The 21,461-nt window shown below is 34.3% G+C and overlaps 1 protein-coding gene across 1 annotated transcript in view; it reads left to right on the top strand.

The window, feature by feature from the left end:
- Positions 1–303: 303 nt before the first annotated feature.
- The window catches only part of BCHE (butyrylcholinesterase), a 50,537-nt gene continuing 29,379 nt past the window's right edge, over positions 304–21,461 (top strand). The window contains exons 1-2 of the mRNA XM_010976339.3: positions 304–463; positions 5,626–7,150. Coding sequence (XP_010974641.1) covers positions 5,634–7,150 — 1,517 coding nt within the window. The 5' untranslated portion in view covers positions 304–463; positions 5,626–5,633. The remainder of the gene's footprint in view (positions 464–5,625; positions 7,151–21,461) is intronic.

Here is a 21,461-nt window from a genome sequence, read left to right as displayed (position 1 = left end):
TTCAACAACAGCACTTCTTTAAAACAACATGTATATCTTTAAATCAAAAAGAGCATAACAAAGATGTATGTTCCATAAAAGAGGAAAAAATCGTAAAAGTTCTGGTTATGTTAAAAAAAAAACTATTTTCTGTTCAATTTCAACGTCTGTTACAGAAGGTTCTGTATTTTTTCCCCTCCACTTTTAGATAAGCGCCGGCAATCATAAGCCTGCCTCGGTAATACTTTTGTAAATGAACTACCACTGCATTCATACTATTAGCCTCTGAACAGATGTCAGAAAGTGAAGATTGGCTGCCTCTAGATCAAGTTGCTGTTGCCAGCTCTCGCGAGCTTTGTCAGTAACAGTTGATTGTAATGTCAGTGCGGTCCAATTTACAGCCTGGAGCAGCAGCTGCATACTGCATTTCCCTGAAGTATTGCATGGTTTCCACTCCCTGCAAACTTTATCATCAGTGAGTCGGGTAAGTTGCTCTTAATTTACATCCTCGTGTAGAGATGCAAGTTACTGTGAAGCTCATTCTGTAGGAGGAATGTGAACACTTCACGTGTTTGCTGTGCCCCTTTGCTGCTCTGTTGGGGGCGACAGTCATTGTAAATGGGACAGAGGGAGCAAGGGAGCAGCTACTTGCATCAAATCTTTCTGTTATTCGGGGAACGCAGACTGGGTCCATATAACTGCTAAGGAAATAATGGATTTATTCAACTTTGTATAAAGGAACTTAGCACTTGTGGAATCACTGTGATGTATGTTCCTAATGCAACCCCTGAGGAAAAACATTTTATATGCTGTTTTTTACCCTTAAATGCACTGTTTAGTGAATTTCTCCCTAAAAGAGTAAAAAAGTGGTTTTTGATTCTGTGTTTTTCCTTCTTCTCTTTTTTAAAAGTGGCTTAAAATGAATAGTTCTCTTATTGTCTGGCTTTATACAGTACTTTCTTAATCAGCATTTTGCCATCTGAAACAAACAGTATCAATTGGCAAAGGAAAGGTCTGCTTCTTTTATTTAAAAGGAAAATCTATTTCCTGATTTGATTTATAAACTTTTGTCCCTTTTGCCCTGTTTGTCCTCTTTCTTTTAATATGTGTGTTATTAGCAAAGTATTTTACATTTGCTCTTATTTGTATTATTATAGAAACAATAAACAAATATCGACTTTCTGGTTATCCTTTAATTTTGTAAATCTACTTCTGTTTTGATGATATTAGTTCTTGTTTAACCAGAAGATTAAGCATTGAGTATAAAATATATGAAAAAGTAACCTGAAATATGAACAAAATTATATCATTATTTCTGATTTCTATTTATAATTTTTAAATTTTTAATGAATATATTGCATGATAATAAACTTAATTGGGAGTTATTTTCACTAGTCTGTATAATCCTTTCCATAATATAAACTATCTTATAGCTATGATAAATATATTTCCCTTATATAAATACGTAGTTACTTTAAGGTTAAGCATAAGCTTTTAAAGGGTGGCTTTCATTTTAATGACAATCTTTAGAATTCTCTGTGAACTTGAAATAATGTGGTCTTTTGGATGCAAATTAAATTTCTAACTGGATTTACACAGTTCTGTTTTATTCTCCTAGATTTGTTGCTGTTGTTGCTTGTTTTTAATGTCCTGCTTCTTTAATTGGATGAAAATATTTGGGATCTACTCCACATTTCAGTCTTTAAAATAGAAGCTAACATCTTAGCAAATGGCATCTTATTTACAAATTTCTTGGCAACAATTAATAATATATATTTAAATTGCGTGTTGGCTTCCCTTTAATCCTTTCATGCCATAATCTGCTCATTTTTATCAAAACTGGACTGTCTCAAATGTTAGAGAATGATAATCGAATAGATGTCAAGCAGAGAACAGACTGAACTTTCAAAGAAGACCCAAGATATCTGTCTAATACTAAATGTTCAAATTAATCGCACAGTGAAAAGTTTGTGAATGTTCTTCCTGAATGAGGACAGACACAGACCTGATTCTCATACCTAACATAGTGTCTTCTGTCTGTACACATCCTTTTAGTGCTGATTGGGTATCTGGAGGATCCCTGAAAGACAGTGGTATAGTCTATTTATAAAGAGACTTCCTCACTTCCCCACTTCACTTAGCCTACAACAAAACAAGCTTTTTAGGTTGGTATAAAGGCTTAGTTGTTTTAATTTGATACATTTTAGTTGTGCTTGTTCTGGATCATATTGTCTAGATGGCTCTTTCCCCACCATGTTGTGTCCTTAATTTAACATAGAAATATATATTCTAACTTTTTAAAAGACAGGAAAATTACACTCAGAGAATAATATTGTCAATATTGACTTGACCAACCTTTAAGAAGTCCTTGGCTGGCCAATTATTTTGAACATTTGATTGAGATCCAATTATGAGAAGTACATGGCAAATAAAGAACTCTCTATATCAATAATAGTATTACACCCATATCTTATAGCATAACATTACATATTTTTTAAATCAATTGAGGAATTTCAATACTAATTTCAAAACTGAATTAAAAATGCAAAAGATAGGAAATGATTTTTTTGCCTTTTTTAATTTTTAAGTTTTTGTTTTATGTTTAGAATATTTTCCCAAAATTGTCCGTAGATTTTGATATCCTAGAGCATTTGATAAACTTGGACCCTGCCGTATTCATTAGCTTTCAGGTTCTTCCATCTTCCTAGCCCCATCATTCATTTTCTTTTGTAATTCCAAACAAAAGCTCCTCCCTTTGATCAAATATTAAAGATCATGACAATAAGTTAATTAATCTAAGTTCAGATACTCAGTTGTATTTGGTGTGAAAATTTACTCCATTTTTTGTGACAAGCATGTTTAGTATTCTCAGAGTTTAAACTGTTTATTTAACTGCCAGTGGTCAATTCACACCAGAATTTATAGCAGGAAATAATGAAGTTTTATCTAATATTTTAATTATTAATAAAGATTTAGAGATATAGACTAATAACATTTCTTAGTGTTCTTTATTTATCTTTCATTCAATTACTTAATCATGTGATAATATATATTAAAAACATAAAAGCTAAAACTACAGAGCAACGTATTAGACTAGAGAATACCAGATTATGAAAAGACCAATGCAATGCTTACTTAAACAAAGTACTGCACCTAAATATAAAAAGATTAGCCTACACTAGCAATGAGTATGTGAACCTAAGCATATTTTCATATTAAAACCTAGATTTAATAACATGCTATATAACAGTCTCCAAAAGGTAGCACAAAGGTGAGTTGGAATTATATCATAATTCTTGAAATGAACAGAAGCTAACAACGGCTTTTTTGAATGTTACTAATTACATTTTTCACAATTACAAGGTGTAATTACTTGTATTACTAATAACAAGGTGATGACTCATAGATACTATTGCTGAAAAAGTAATATTATTCGTATAAATCATATTATATAACATTAAGTTCTACTCAGCACAAAATATAAATAAAAACATACAAGTAGTTATGTAAATCAAACTAAGTGACATGGGAATGATATCACAACCTTTTAGATATTATAGGACCACTTTTTAACATACACAGTGAAAACTGTTATGTTTATTAATTACATACAAAATCAAAATATTTTGGTATTAATTTTATATTTGCTGTGCAAAATATAAATTTCATTAGTAAGTGTCAAGTTTATAGTAACCTTTATATTATTATGATGATTTATTTAATATTTTTAGAAGATAACAAATTACATTTATTGTGATTATAATGATAGTATATAAATAGTGTTAAATATTATATACATCAATAATACGTTTTATTGGTATTAGCACAAATTCAGTTGTATCAAAATTGGGAACACTAATTATGTATAGATATATATGTGTATATATATGCATAAACCTATGGATAGTTATAGAATTGGGTATAGATACAGGCACAGCCATAGACATAGACAGAGACAGAGACAGAAACAGAGGTAGAGGTAGAGATATATCCATAAGTACTGGACACTGAACAAAATAGTGTACACAATGAATTCATTTATTTAGATATTTGGAGGCAATCAGAAAATACTTTTTGATTGCCAGCTATCCTGAGCAGTGAATATGAAGACCCTAAATCTGGGACAATTATCAAGATAGTGCTCTGAAGGCAATCTAAATTTAAAAAAGAAAAAAAAAAACTGATACAAATTCTCAGTGGTGACAGTATTAGCTTCTTGGACAAATAGTTTGTATTTATAATTACAGTATCAAAACATAATAAAATATTTTATACATTTATGGACCTTTGCTATGTGGATGAGAATTAGTATTTGTATTTGACAGTTTTAAGCAGGTTTTCTTTCTTCTTTCAGCTGTATGAAGATGTTAGTTCTTTCAAATTATACCTTCATTACATTTTTCTGTTCCTCTTTGTCACTTAGAGTTTCAGAATCTGATTTAATTTTTTTATTTAAAAGAATCTCAAGTGTGCATTATGACTTTTTAATAAACTCTGATCTCCCCAAATAGTCTCTTTATTTCATCAAATAAATATTATTATATATTATCAAATAATATTTATTTGATGAAATGTCAAATAGTAATGATTGGGTAAGTCTCAAATACTACTTTTGCTTCCCCCCATTTTTCTCAATAATTCTCAGTTTTAGTCCTTTTATTTCACTCATTTTGTCCACTATCAAAATACAGGTAAATCTGACCATGCTAACATGTTTAACCTCCCTAGTTGCACAGATTTTCTCCAATTAACAAATTAACAGACATGCATAGAGTAACCCCTTGAGTGTAAAATTTCTTCTAAGTCAGCTTCTTCTCCCACACATTACTTTCTCAGCCAGTTTCTCCACTGACAATATAATTCAGGTAGGAAAGCCCTTCATGGTTATTTAGTTTCAGAGAAATTGTCTGGTATACATCCATGGCTTTCCCTTTCCAATTTTACCCATAGGCCTTTATAGCGATCGCAAATTTGTTAGTTTTCACAATTTGTAGAATAAATAACAGCTAGTGTATTTTTTTTCCTTAATATTCTGTGAATAGCTTGTCCAAATTCTCTTCTGACCATAGACTGCGATTGTTTAGAGGAAGAAACCACTAAGCAAAAAGGAGCACAGAAAGGATTGTGGAAACAGAAAAAGACAATAATAGAGGATCCTCCAAGGTTCTTAACCTACTTCCCAGTTCTGTCAAGAGCCAGCCAGCCATGATTAGAACTGTATATATTTCAGACAACACATGAGCCTGTATTTCCTGCTCTAACCATGGTAGAAATTTTATCTATTAATATCTATCATAAGTAGACTACCACTTAATGCCACCTTCGGTGGTGCTGTGTGTGGTATACACACATACTTATGCCTGGGACAAACTTCCTCCTTGAAATACTAAATCTTACACAAGTTTGAAAATAAATCATTCCAAAGTGAAATAGTTTCTAATTTTCCCTTTCACTTATTTCTTTTCTAAATTGAAAACTGAAATATCTCCAACCATATTCTACTTTATGTAAACCTTCATAGCAATAGCAGATTTATTATTTTTCGTAATTTGTAGGATTAATAAGAACTACTATATTTTAGTTAATTATCATCAATAAAATATAATACCAGACACTGTTAAAACTGCCTGCTTACCTCTTTTTCAGAAACCAATATGCAGAGCGAGGGTACAATCAGATACATCCAGCTTCTCTTGCGGTTTCTTCTGCTCTGGGCCCTTGTTGGGAAGTCACATACTGAAGAAGACACCATAATTACCACCAAGAATGGAAGAGTCAGAGGGATGAACCTGCCAGTTCTTGGTGGCACAGTAACAGCCTTTCTTGGAATCCCCTATGCACAGCCACCTCTTGGCAGACTTCGATTCAGAAAGCCACAGTCCTTGACCAAATGGTCTGATATTTGGAATGCCACAAAGTACGCAAATTCTTGCTGTCAGAAAACAGATCAAAGTTTCCCAGGCTTCCTTGGATCCGAGATGTGGAACCCAAACACTGACCTCAGTGAAGACTGTTTATATCTGAATGTGTGGGTTCCAGCACCTAAACCAAAAAATGCGACTGTAATGGTATGGATCTACGGTGGGAGTTTTCAGACTGGAACATCATCTTTACATGTTTATGATGGCAAGTTTTTGGCGCGGGTTGAAAGAGTTATCGTGGTTTCAATGAACTACAGGGTGGGGGCCCTGGGCTTCTTGGCCTTACCAGGAAATCCTGAAGCACCAGGGAACATGGGCTTATTTGATCAACAGTTGGCACTTCAGTGGGTCCAAAAAAACATAGCAGCCTTTGGTGGAAATCCTAAAAGTGTCACTCTCTTTGGAGAAAGTGCAGGAGCAGCTTCAGTTAGCTTTCATTTACTTTCTCCTAGAAGCCACCCTCTGTTCAGCAGAGCCATCCTGCAAAGTGGATCGTCTAACGCCCCTTGGGCAGTGACATCTCCTTATGAAGCTAGGAACAGAACATTGACCTTAGCTAAGTTTATTGGTTGCTCTAGAGAAAATGAGACTGAGATTATCAAATGTCTTCGAAATAAAGATCCCCAGGATATTCTTCTGAATGAAGTATTTGTTGTTCCCTATGATATGCTCTTGTCAGTAAACTTTGGTCCAACTGTCGATGGTGATTTTCTCACTGACATGCCAGGCACACTACTCCAACTTGGACAGTTCAAAAAAACCCAGATCTTGGTGGGTGTTAATAAAGACGAAGGGACAGCATTTTTAGTATATGGTGCTCCTGGTTTCAGCAAAGATAACAACAGTATTATAAGTAGAAAAGAATTTCAAGAAGGTTTAAAAATATTTTTCCCAGGAGTGAGTGCATTTGGAAAGGAATCAATCCTTTTCCACTACATGGACTGGTTAGATGATCAGAGAGCTGAAAACTACCGTGAAGCCTTGGATGATGTTGTTGGGGATTATAACATTATATGCCCTGCCTTGGAGTTCACCAAAAAGTTCTCAGAAATGGGGAATAATGCCTTCTTCTACTATTTTGAACACCGATCCTCCAAACTCCCTTGGCCAGAATGGATGGGAGTGATGCATGGTTATGAGATTGAATTTGTCTTTGGTTTACCTCTGGAAAGAAGAGTTAATTACACAAAAGCTGAGGAAATTTTGAGTAGATCCATTATGAAACGTTGGGCAAATTTTGCAAAATATGGGTAAGTGCCAATTTTTGTAATTCTTCTCATTGAGTTTTGCTTGTTTTGTTTTGCTGAGCTTTGCCTGGTCTCCAGTATAGACTTCATTAAAGGGACACACACATTTTGATTATTTCTTCTCTTCATAGCTTAAGCTGGTTTTGTTTTTTATTATGTAGTGCATTTCAATTCCTTGCATCAGAGTGCTTAAAAGAAATAATCAAAGAACTCTTATGAAAAATATTTTCTGATTTCATTTCCAAAATACTGCAAAGTACTTTAGTACTTTAGTCAACATTTATATGAAAATAGATGTTTACCTCGAGAACTAAAATTGCAACCATGCTGTTTAACCTGAAAGTTGAGAATGTTCACATGTTTAGGAAAGAGTAGGAATATATGTCTTGTTCTCATGCACTGACGCAGTGGGACATTGGTACCCGATACACAAAGAAGCACATGCCTGCTCAGGAAAATCAAACGACAAATGGTGATAAGGTTGATCCTCAGATTACCCAAAATACAGAGTTGCCATTTTATCATTTTTTTATTCCCTAACACATTTGTTTAGAGCTTTCGTGTAACCTGGGTTGGAAAAGAGCTACAAGGTTCCTCTTGTTTAGCTAAGCTATTTTCTACTTGAGTGGTCCTAAGGGGGACATATAATCAGAGACGTTACAAAAGAACATATTCTCCCTTATATGTTGTAAGTATTGTGATGTTCTGTTGTCAATAGGCAGAAGAAAATAATCTCTGAATATATTTTCTATTTTTTTATATTTTATGTGTATATAAAACAAAGTTTTTTTCACTATGCTTCTAACCCCAAATTGAATTTTATGCATTGGAATAATTTGTATCAATGAGAATAACTAAAAAATAGAAATGTGGGCATCTCTTTCTTTAAAAGTGGTTACACAAACTCACAAACTGGTTGATGTGCTAATCCAATCCATCATCTTGTCTTTCATAATTGAAAAGAATGTTGAAAACGATATTGCTTTCTGGTTTTCTTTTCTGTCTTCCATTTGGAATTCATGGTCCTCCATGTTACTGTATGTATGTTTCTACAAAGTACTTGTGTGGTATAATTCTTCTGAAAAATTTTCACATTTATTTGCTGGGTGTAAAGCTAAAATTCTTCCACCTGACATTAATCTTGACATTGATCCTCTGTGATCTTACTGCAACTCAAATCCCCCATACCCAGCTGTTTGGTAGATCAGCTATCTCATTAAGACCAAAGATTCCAAGCTTACACTTCAGAGCCTTGTTCTTGCTCTGTGCTCTGCTTAGAAGGTTTACTTCTCTTTACTACTTCGTTAAGATTTTGACCAACTACATGTTTCATATGGCATATCTTTGATTCCTAGAGCTGTAATTGCCCCAGACCTCTTTTTCACTCTCACAGAAGTCACTGACTGTCACTTGTCTATAGGCTGTCTTTCATTATATTCTGAAACTGGCTTCTTGAGAAAGAAGTTATGGTTTTATTGGATACTCATTAAAGTATTGACATTGGTATATGTCACACTTAACAAATATTTGGTTAATGATTGAATGAGTAAAAGCCAGTATGAGTAAAAAATATTTTTTCAAGATATGAGGGCTATTATATTATTTGCAGCTGTGCAATTTCTTATTCTTATCCCTTCTCAACATCAGCCTAAATTTCTGCTTAAGAAGGATCATCTAATTTCTAGAGCTGTGTTAGAATTACTTATATTTTACTCTGTTCTCTCCCTAAAGGCATAGCCAATCATTTGAATATGTTTTTAATTCTTTCTTGCAATTCTAGAGATTGTCAATAATTTAAGGGGAAGTATTTCTTAAAATTATTGATGTTTGTAATTTTTAAAGGACTTCATATTTTGCATGTTTAAATCATCAAGGAATTTCTATTTTCTCATGTCACGGTGGAGAACCTGACAACCAGATGTGGTAAATGCAATTTTTATGGCACACAGAGAGCAACAGATCAAAGAAGATAATATTTGACACTTGATAGGATAATGGATTGTTTAATCCTAATCTGCTTCTATGATTAGCATATTTTAATGGGAAATAAATGAAGGTTGACACATTTTAATTATAATGATAAATGCATATAAACAAAGTTATAAACCATAAAGATTAAAGTAAACTTTTCAAAGTAGTTTAGCCATAGCAAGATGTCATTTTAGTTGGTGAGTTTCTTTATACTCCATATTTGCACAGTTGAACAGAGATAATAAGAGCATGTCATGTATGTTGAGAGTTGACTTGATGGCAAACATAATGTTAATCTCCTGGTGTGCATTGTCTTTTTTCAGAATAGACCTAAGAATAAATATAGACACTTAGAATGATTAAGTAAACTTCATGGAAGCAGGGAGTTTAAGTGTTAGGTTTGGAAATCTACCCACATTTGACCACAAACATGATGTTCTAACTGTGGTTCTCAACCCAGCGCGATTCTTCCTCTTGGTTCCCCTCCACTGCTCTTACCAGGGACGTTTAACAATGTCTGGAGTTATTTGTGTGTCACTGCTGGGAGTTGGGGAGCCACCGAGGCCAGGGATGCTGCTAAACATCTTACAATGCACAGGACAGCCCCCAGCAGCAGCGAATTCTTCATTCCAAATGTCAGTAACGCCAAGATTGAGAAACTGCAGGTTTTTACTGCCACATAACCCCATACTGACACATTGAGAAAATAAAAAAGTAGAACTAAGAGTTGCAATTATCATTCAGTAAAATGAGTTTTCAAGTTCATGGGTCATAAATTGTTTTAATAAATTTTTCTTCTTAAATAATAAGTTTAGTGTATATTGTATTTCTCATTAGGATTAACTTCAAAATAATTTTGAAGTTTTCTTTGTGGTTTTTTTTTTTTTTTTTTTGGTTAATTGATTGTTTAGTTGTCTCTTATTTAACTTCCAAATATTTGGATAATTACTAGATATCTTGTTGTAGATTTATGATTTAATTTGGTTCTCAGAGGAGACTCTACTCTGTAAGATTTTCCACTTTGAAATATATTGAGAATTATTTTATGACCCAGCATATGATCCATATAGGTGATTATTTTATGTGCTCTTGAAAAGGATGTGTGTTCTCTGATTATTTGGTGCAGTGTATTCTGTAAATTAATTAGTTCATGGTGGCTCAGGTCTTTTACTATTCTTCCTAGTATTTTTGTCTACTTGTTTTAAATACTGAGAAGGGTATTCCACATCTTCAACTATAGTTGTGGTTTTACTTATTTCCCCATTTAGTTCTGCTAATTTGCCTTTTAGTATTTTAAATCTATACTATTAATTTTGTGCACATTTAGGATTATTTATTCTGATTGACTGCTTTATCATTATGAAATCTCTCTCTTTGTCCTGAAGTTGGCTTTGCCTAATATTAAGATAGATACATCAAGTTTCCCATGCTTAAGTTTGAGTAATATATTTTGTTCCATCCTTTTATTCCAATCCACCTATATTTTTAAAAAAAATCTTACAGTTGATGTGATTAATCTATTTGACATTTAATGTAATTATCAATATGTTTTGTTTAAATCTACCATCTCGGAATTTTTAAAATTTTTATTGAAGTATGGGTTATTTGCAATGTTGTGTTAGTCTCAGGTGTACAGCAAAGTGATTCAGTTTTATATATATATATATATAGTTTTGCCTTTAATTTTTTCCCCCAGGGTTTGCTTTAATGCTAACAATTGTTTCTGTAACTTGTAACTGTCTACTTAGAGTTAATATTGAAGCACTTTGTGCTTTGCAACTGACATTTCCCACTTTCAGAACAATTCATGTTTCCCATTTTCCATTTCACTGGTACAACTCACAGATGTAACAAACAATATAGTTTCATGTATTCTCCAACTTTTTTATATTGTTGTCATATGTTTATACAATGTATAATATAAAATCCTTCCTACATGTTATTTGCTTTATACAATCAATTATATTAATGCACATTCATAAAAGAAAAGAAAAATAATCTTTTATGTTTACCCGTGTGTATACCATTTCCAATGTTCTTTGCTCTTTCCTGTGGATTCTAGTTTTCATCTGGCAACATTTCCCTTGGTGCTGGAGAACATCCTGTAGGATTTCTCATTGTGCAGGTTGGCTACTTTCAAATTCTCTCACCTTTCTTTTATCTGAAAATACCTTCCTTTATTTGACTTCGATTGAACTATTTTTTTTTCTTTTTTAAAATCACAGGGAGACCTGTCCCATAGATTCTGGTTTCTTCTATATCCCTCAACTCTTATTTCTGTCTTTTAACCTTAGTGTTAGGCTCAAGCTCCCTGCATCCTGGACAACAAAGTGTCCTCACGTGAATAACCACAGTAAACATGGACTCACCTTAAAGTTCCCCTTCTCTCAAACATCATAGACTTGTACTATGTGGTATCCAGTTCTTGAAACATATTGCCTTGGTTTTTCTTGTTTTGTTTTGTTTGTTTTGGTCCAGAAAATAATTGTTTATGGGGGGGGAGTCAATCCAGTTTCAATTACTCCATCATGGATGAAGATGAAAACCCAACCCCTCCCTGCATTTGTGCTTTAAGAGAATCTTAAAAGATCTTGCCAATTTCTAAGATTATATAAAAAACCTTTTTAATTTGACTTCTTGGCAAAAATAAAGAAAACATTATCATATGAAAGCTCTAAATGGTATTCAAATTTGGTATCTTTAGTTGCAGTGTTTGAGATTTCTTCCAAAATTGAAGCCACAGTATAATTTATGCCTTTGCTAATTGGAGTTACCACCTCTATGTACTTTACTTGCTCCTGCTTTTCCCTCAATCCCATCTCTAAAAACGAATTTAAAGCCTTACGCAAAAAGCAGACAGGTCCATATGTGCATCATGTCCAGTATTCTAGGAGACTATGTGTTGAAATACCAATATAACATATATCCATCAATTATTTATCCAGTCAGTAACTTGATGACCAGTAGATTAAATTAGCCAGCCCTTAATGACATATTTTCAGCACTACCCCAGTAATACAGGAAGTTGGTGAAATCAAACTTGATTTGTCAGAGAGATGAGAACAGCTAAAGAAGGAAAATAATCCAAAATGCATTTAGTAGCATAATGTCAGAGAGAGGAGGATCATGGTTCCAGGACCTCTCCAGTTGCCTCTGCTGTTGCAGAGCACCTTTTATTTACTGTATCCTCTCTGGGTGCTACACTCAGAGCTCCTTGAGTGCACAACTTCAAGGGGAGCCATTCACAGTGCAGTCACACAGTCTCCCCCATCCTAAGTGATAGCCTTGAGGCGTCCAGTGTTCATCTTCTATAGATCCTTTGTATATAACCTTAAGCAAGTTATTTAAAATTCCTTACTGTTTTTCCTTATCTATAAAGTGGGGCTATAAATATATCTCCCTTACTGACACATTGAAATAAAGTTTAATATCAACAGAAAATTGCATTTCTCATTTTCTTTTAAAATTTTCAGTTTTTTTCCCTACCAGGCATAAACTACTTCACTCTATTCTTATCTAAGATTAAACTTGGCTTCCTCCCAAAAATGCACAATTGTTTAATTTCCTGGCTCAACATTAATCAAGCACACTTTCAAATAAATAAAGGTAAACTGCAAAATTGAGGCAATTAATGTGCTTCTGTCTTTTTGGTGAGAATTCATTTATTCAGAGACCCATCTGAACTGGTTAATGTTTCCTAACTCATTTTTTTTTGCCAGAAATAAATTATATGACACAAGTCCCTTTGATTATTTCCTGTTTTGATATCATGACACCAATAAGTTACTTAACAAAGTATTTTTAAGTAACTTTACAGCAGTGCACCTGCTGCCATTCTCATGTACTTTATTATTTATTCCCTTACAGTGTAAGGGATTTTATCACAGAAGTAACGCTTTATTAAATAGTAACAAATATACATTACTAAACTTTCAGTCCCTTGGCTCACTGATCTGTAAAAAGGAAATAAGAACAGTTCTTGATATTTGTACTGAAAGTAGGTGAGCTTAAATGAAATGCTAAGCCATAATTTCTTAGTGCACAAGATTTTTTGGAATAATTGGGAGAATGTAAAATAGACATGCCTCTGAGTGCTAAATTGTAAATGCAATCATCAGAAAGTACAGATTTGCCAGGTTTCTAAAGCAATGAACTTTATTGCTGTATTCCAGTAATATAGAGGAAGGGTGTTTCATATGCATTGCTCTAACTTCACTATACTGGTAGGAATGACTTAATAATAATTCATTTTCTAATATTTATAATGCCAAGTTGATTTAATAATATTTGGTGTTAAATAGGTATATTTCGATCGTGTTTATTTATAAATGACACAAGAAATAAAGTGATTGAAATAACATTTTAACCCCACTTATTTTTCAGACAAGTGTATTTTCTTTGTGTGCTCTTTTTTTCCTTCTTCTGGGATCATTTTAAGTTTTCAAAAGGTAATAGAAAAACTGAAGAAAAGTGGAAGAAATGGTAAGTGGAGGGCCACTGCTCCTTCACACTGCAGCTCTGTGTAGGAACCTAGCATGCGTCTGTTCTCATTTTATAGAGTTTGTGCAAATCCTTTCACCAAGAAATTCATTTTCAAATTACACTTGAATTTATTTTTAATCATATTTTTCAACTTAGAATAAGTATTCTAAAACTTAATTACAACACACCTCTTCATAAGTGATGTCTTAAATAAACCAAAAGGGTAGCAGTTAAAGATAGGTTTAAAGTGAACACTGACAAAGCGTGAAGTATATGGATGCTAATATTAGAATGAAAGTTTGCTGAAATGATGACACTATCTAACATTTTCTGATGAGAAGAGTGTGGGCCATGGAAGAAAAGTGAATTGGAGCTAATAGGTGACAGAACAAAGATTAACCAAGACTCCAGACTATTAGCTTCCATTTCCTCCTATCATCCATTCACCAGGCTGCCTTCACCATGAATTATTGAAAGCAGTCATTAAATATGCTTAGGAAATGCATTTGGTTGCAAACTTACAATTTTAACGTGTTAGCATACTGATACCTGCCTGGTTAATGGTACAGAGGTCAGGGCAGAGAACAGACTAAAATTAGACATCCTGACATGCAGAGACAAGTTTAAGTTTGTGAAACACTGTCATCTGGCCATCTAGTCCAATTATCATCAGGCTTATAATTAGATTTCCTGACAGATAATAGTTCATGTGGTTTCCAGATTGAAGAAAAAAGTCCTTACCCTCTGATTCTGTAATTATTTGTGGTACATTATCATAATTAACCTAACTGAAACATTTTGATGACTTTACAAAAGGGTCAGGGTTCAAATCCCCTAGGATTTATTTTATTATTATCATGACAGCATCAATGTTCAATTGCTTCAGATCCTTTCCTCCCCCTTAGGAATTAGGTGAGAAATTTGTAAGGACTAAAACAGTAAATGTTAGCTGCAGTGTTCCTATAAATGACCTTAAGTTTAACAAATAGAATATAAATGTAGGTGAAAAAAATACAAGCATTAGTGTAACTTATTTGAAAAGGTAGAATTATGTTATGGGAGAAGTTAAAATGTGAATATGATCACTTGCAAAACCATTTCCCAGTGCAGCAATATTTTACTCTCAGTGACAGTGGAACAAAGAGAAACACCCAGAATCCCCAAAGGGCTACTACATCTATGAAATAACTACAAAACTAAAATATCGTTGGCTAAGTGTTTTGAAATACTCTATCACAGCAAAGAAGGAGAAAACAAATGTTTCTGTAGTATAAGGGTCTCGTTAAAACATGGGAAATCATACTTGTAGGATCCATTTACTTGGAAATAATTTAGTGGGGTTTGTTCTCTGTGTTTTCCCAAAGTTTTCCTTGTATTTGGAAACAAAATTATAACATTCAGTCCACTTGTAAATTTTAAGTTCAATCTCAAATTAGAATTAATCCATCAATTATTTTTGAAAAATCAGAGTCATTTTCAGGACTACGTATATAAATGCAATACTTCAAATACATGTCAGATACAAAATAATAACTTCATATTTCATTCAGTAACAAAATGCAGTAAGCAAAATATGACTTTAAATATTTGGCTGTAGAAAATACTGTATTTTTCTGATTTCCACAATCAAATGTGATTTAAATGTATTTCGTTAGATTGATGAGTTCCCAGAAATTATTCTTGCGCCAATTTTCCTTCCCAGTCAATAACACTCAAGATTAGAGTAGTAAAAAGCATGATTCTAGTCTTTTAAGTTTTCTGTGTGTTAATAGCCTGCCTGGACACCTTCACATTAGCATGATAGGTACTATTAACCTGACAGGATAATCTATAGGTTTATTATACCTGAAATGTGAATATTAACTTGTCTCTAGACCTCAGTTATATAAAAGCAAGTAAGTCTATGTCTCATACAAATTAAATTGAATCACTTTAGGTGTATCATTCTCTAAACTTGATATCAAAATAATATTTATTTTATGACTAGAGTTAAATATTGATTACAAAAAATATATCTTATCCGATAAACCACTATAAGCCAATGATACCACAAGTGTTAGAATTTCATGTTTTTCTTAAAAACCATAGTTCCCATCATGCTTTCATTAGTTTGATAATGTTTCTGGAAGTAGAAAAAAATTACATGTTTTATCAAATTCTTTGTAATAGAAATCTACATCTCTTACAGAGTCCTTCCTAACCACACGTTAAAATTTTTTGTATAGATGGGTCATAGATTATGGTGATTTGTTTATTCATTCTTCCATCTAGTCATTCAACAGATATATTTGAAGTCTATATGCACCAAATATTACCTGGGTGATGTCAATACAACAGTAATAAAAAAATATCCAGGGAAAGAAAGAAAAGAACAAAGAGGAAAATGTTGGGGGGGAAAAAATCACAGAGAAAGTTTCTACCTTCAGGGGCCTAATCTAGTAGAATGAGAGAGACAATAAACAGATACATAGTATGTCCCATAGTGATCAGAGCTCTGAGGAAATATTAAGCAGAGTTAGAGGCTTAGAGCATGAAGTGAGTGGAATGTGAGATTATTTGTAGGGTTGTGATGAAAAGCCTCTCACAAAGTTATATTAGAGCCAAGTGACAGAGTGAATCATGTGGCTATCCAGGAGAGAAATACTGTGTGGATATCTTGGGGAAAAAGTGTTCTCAGAAGAGAAAGCAGCAAGGACGTGCCCTAAGACTGAAAGCTTTAGGATGTTGCAGGAACCCCAGGAAAGCTAGTCTATGTGAGGGTTGAGTGGTAGAAAGGAAAGTTAGAGAAGTACAGAGGGTCGAGATGTATAGAATTTGGAGCTTAGATATGTTTTTTAGAATCTACTCTGAGTGGAACTGTAAGCCATGAAATATTTGGGGCAATTGACCCAAACTTTATAAGCATCTCTCTGACTGGGAGGTAAATAAGGGCGAAGCAGAGAGAAGAGCTAGGAGGCTCAGGCAGCAATCCAGGTGAGAAATGATGTCATGTTGGATTAGGTATAAATGGAAAGGAATAGTCAGATTCAGGATATACTTTGAAAGAAGCTCTGACAGGGTTTGCTGATAGAGTGTCTGTGGGATATGAGAGGACAAGTGGAGACAAGGATGCCCCAAGGTTTTTGACCTGAGCCATCAGGAGAACAGAGGTGGCATTTTCTGAGATAGGGATGACTGTGGGAGGATGTGGTTGGGAGTGTGTGGTCAAAAGTGCAGTTTAAAACATTTTAAGTTAAAGTGACTGTTTTGTGGACACTTGGGGCAATAAAATAGCTATTCTGACACTGAAGTCTGAAATTCAAGAGTGAGGTAGAAGCTAGAGATATAAATATGGTATCTAACAACATGAAGATGGCATTTAGAGCCACGAGACAGGATTAGATCACTTACAGAGGCTGTAGACAGAGCAGATGCCTGAGCTCTCCAAGGTTAGATTTGGAGGCGGAAGAGTAAACAGCAGAGAGAATAAGTAGCCAATGATTTGAAAGGGCAACTAGGAGAACAAGATATCTCCCCAAGATCAAGGGAAGAAAGCATTTCAAGGAGAGAGTGAGTATCTGTATCAAATACAGGATAAGTATAATGAAACCTCTATGAAACTATACATAAAGGGTTTGTGGGTTTGGAACTGTGGAGGTTATTGGTGACAAAATTATCTGATATTTCGATGGAATGGTGGGAATGAAAACCTTAATGGAGATTCAAAAGAGAATGGGAGGAGAAGAATCAGAAATTACCATTTGAATCACCTTTTGCAAAGAGCTTTACTTTTAAATGGAACAGGAAAATCGAATCAGGGAAAGTGGGGTCAAGAGAGAGCAGGAGGTTTTTTTGTTTTTACTTTTTTTTTAATGGGAGATATTGCAACATGTTTGTGTGCTGATGGGAATGGTGCAATGATTAATGTGGCTAATTTGGTTTTGAGTCAGCATCATACTCATCTCCCTAATTTTATTCATTTATTTATTTATTTTATTTTCAGAAAACAATGCATCTAAATACAATGCAAACACTTTGGTTAGAAATTAGGCTGTCAGTAACTTGGATTTTGCCAAGCACAAACTAAGGTGCTTCAAGAGATGGGAAGCAAAGGGAAAATAAACAAAATCACCACCTGAATATTCTGAACATTAACAAAAAGCTATCATGAAATACTTCTTTGATTTTATTCCACAGAAAAGGTTGTATTTCATCCTTGGAACCTATGGACTTATGATGTGTCCTCAATTCTAAAAGAATTATTCCTTTATTTTTTAAGACAAGAGACAAATCAGAAGCAGCAGTTTTCTGAGAGCATAAGACCGGAAGCAACAGAGCGGAGAGGTCACAGACTAGCAGCTAGACGGCAGCTGTGGGGATGGGGCAGGGGTGAGGCGGGGGGGGGGGGATAATAACCTCTGATATGCAAGCTCCTGTGAGTAGTGACAAAATGTTGACCCTGAGACCACAAAACATGTTACATCGTGCCTTCCATGGGTCCTTTAACATTCAGGGAAGTATTATGCAATACCTGTTAGGAAAATTAATTTGTTAAAATAAAATGATCATGGTTATAATCAAAATAACTGAGCCCTTAAGGAATATGCCTCACACATGACCTATAAATAAGAATCATTAGCATATTATGTGGTCTGAATAGTCTTAAGAAGCTACTGACCGAGAAGCCTTTGGCCGAGCAATGTTAAGCCGACAGTATTGTTTGTAGTAATAATAACACCAGTAACAATTTATTGGCTGCTGACATGTGCTGGCTCTCTGCTTAGGGCTTCACTCTCCTTGTGCCAACTCTCTAAGGAAGTATGATCACCATCAGCAGGTGGTGAAGAGGATACTGAGGCTTAAAGAGCTTAAGATGCTCAAAATTCCACAGCTATTAGTAAAAACCAGAGCTCCAATTTGAACCCTGTGGTCTCATGGAGGAATTCAGGTACATCTTTCCTGGGTTTGCTCCTTCTCAATTAGAATTTTTGCGTACCAGTGGGAGAGGGAAAGAACAAATAATTGAATTTTTTTTTTTTTTGCCCTTATTTTCCTTATCTGTAATAAGGGAGTACTAATATTAATTTCCTGGGTTGTCATGGAAATTGGAGAAACTACATGTAAAATGCCTAACATATTTCCAGATACACTCTACGAGTCAGGTTGACAGATAAAGTACAGGGTAGCCAGTTATATTAGAAGGTCAGCTGAACAGCAAACACTTTTCTTTCTTTCTTTTTTTTTTTTTTTTAGTGTAAGCATGTCTCATAAATCTACATGAGGCATACTTATACTAAAAAAAAATTTACTTGTTGTCTAGCTAAAATTCACATTTGGTGTTTTGTCTTGTTTTTGCTAAATCTAGTAACCCTAATTGGAGGTCAGATGGCCTGCAGAGAATGGGAAGAAGCCCCTAGCAGTAAGGTTTAGCAAAAGCTGAGAAAGGTGTTAGAGGGAAGTTCAGTGCAGGGCGCGCAGGTTGGTAGGAAGAATGGAAGGAAAGCAGGACACTGAAGTGAGAGCTCCTCTCACAACAGGACCAGGCCAGCAGGGATGGACGGGGCTCTCAAGGGACTTGGCTGCATTTCTAAGATCCCGGCTGTGTTTCCAGGACTGGCTGTCGGCAGCTCTTAGTTTGCATATTTAGTGTTTCCATTGAAAGTTAAGTGACCCAAGGAAAATAAAGATTAACATCATAAGGGCAAAAGCTGATCTAAATATTAACACTTTAGTAGAAATAAGGTTTCCTTCTTTCTTAGCCTAAATCTCTAAAGCTCTGAATATGCATTTGAGCTTATTTTGTTGTTCATTTTTGGATTTTTGTTTTCTTATCTTTTCTACTTTAGAAGAGATAAACTCTGGGAAATGCAAGTTTCATAAAATGTATTTATAAAGACTTTTGAATCATACTAATGAACTCTGAACTAAAGAATGAGGGGAAAATAACATAAATCAGAAAATATTATTTGTAGATTCTTCAAGCTAATTCTATTTATAACACTAGACTTTGCAATCTCAGATTTCATTTTCAAGTTATTACAAAAAAAACCCCTATTTACCATGTTTTACTTGCCAATCTGAGTTAATAGAAAATGAATTACTCAGACTTTGTAATAAAAGTTTTTTTTTTATACAAAGTAACCTTTGTGGGAGTTAAAGAAACCTAATGATGATAAAAAATAATTAAAATTCAAGGATGTACAAGTCCTAATCTTGTCTTCTCCATCAACTTGATGGAGAAGATATTTTATTAGTACCCAGGCTTATAATAGACTATGTGTAAATTAAGATAGATTTTTTGATCTCCACCTAAATTATAGTAGAGAGCGATATTAGAAGGTTTATATCTTTCTCTAATTAATTACATTCTTTTTTCTACCATTAGTACAATGGAGATCATTTATATGTAATGAAAAAGTAATATTAAAGTGAGAAAATTTATTAACTTTGAAATAGAAATTAAACTTCATCTTTGCAATTGCCCTTTCTTATGTGGAAACTTTTACAGAAAATTTGCTTAAAACATAAATTTATATTCATTGCTGTCAAATGACAAAAATAAAACAGGTAATGGGTTTTGTGTTCTTTATTCAAGGGAAAGCAGCTCTGTGGCAGGGTGGGGGGTGGGGGGGTTGGATACCGTGCCTCACAGGCAGTGGGGCTTTCTTTGATATTTGGGCAAGAGTGAGTTATTGAACTTTAGAAGCAATGACTTCTGTGGTTGCATCTATGACCTTATTAAGAAAGATTAAATAACAAGGAAATAAGAGTAGAGCCCTGAGTTGATATTTGGCGATTGGCTGACTGAATGTACAGTTGACCCTTGAACAAACACTGGAGTTGGGGGTGCCCACCCTCCTGCAAAGTTGAAAATCCAGTATGATTTACTGTTGGCCCTCTGTAGAGGCAGTTTGACAGCCTCAGGTTCAAACAGTGGAGGATCATGTACTATAGCATTTATTACAGAAAAAAAATGCATGTAAGTGGACCTGTGCAGCTTATTTTAATTTAATTTCATCTCATTTTCATAACAAATTGGCTTAGAAGGTATTATCTCTACTAGTTAGATGAAGAGATAGATTGAAATAAATTGGGCAAAGTCAAGCGGCTGGCATGGTTTAAAGTGGGCTTCTGACCCAAGTCTTTCTGATACCAAAGCCCTTTTTTTCCCCACTAGATCATGTTGTCACCTTTCCAATCTAGAGTCTGCTATGTTTACTATTATTTCTTAATCCCCACTGTGTCCAGTGCTTACTCATAATTCTGTGCTTAGGCTGAAACTCCATGCACTAGGAAGGTAACAATGGTTATCCATGTGCCCTACCACCTTGCTGAGGAAATAAGAAGTCTAAATTATCAGATGAATGCCTTCATTTTGCATTTACAAATTAAAATTTTAATGCTGAAAACAGAAATCCAAAAGTAGAGTTTTTGAAGAGCAAATCAAATTAATTTCTTTTGTTCAGTTGAATTTTGTGTTTGTTGGTAGATGTAGATAATTCATTTATCCCTGAAACATCACCATTGTTTATTCATACAAAACCTCTCTTATGTTTAAAATAATTTTCTTACTTTTCCACTTATTCTTTATTCTTAAATTCCCCTCCACTTTTACACCCTTTTGTCAAGCATGTCCGCATGCAGGTGGGGCATCTGTTCATGAATACATAGGTAACTGTGTCTTCACTTCTATTTCAGATTCTTGTCCTTTGGTATTGATGCAGGAAAAAAGGATATGGGGCATGAGAAGGGCCATGTCCCAGGCTTTGGTTGAGCCCCTGGGATGTACCCTGCAAAGTGTGGATCCTTGGCTTCACACAGGAAATAATTTAAGAGCGAGCTACAGTTAAGAGAAGGTAGATTTATTTAGAGAGTTACATCA

This window comes from Camelus dromedarius, chromosome 2, assembly GCF_036321535.1.
Source record: "Camelus dromedarius isolate mCamDro1 chromosome 2, mCamDro1.pat, whole genome shotgun sequence".
NCBI lineage: Eukaryota > Metazoa > Chordata > Mammalia > Artiodactyla > Camelidae > Camelus > Camelus dromedarius.
The sequence above is the reverse complement of the archived record's forward strand: the minus strand, read 5'-3'. Positions and strand labels throughout refer to the sequence as shown.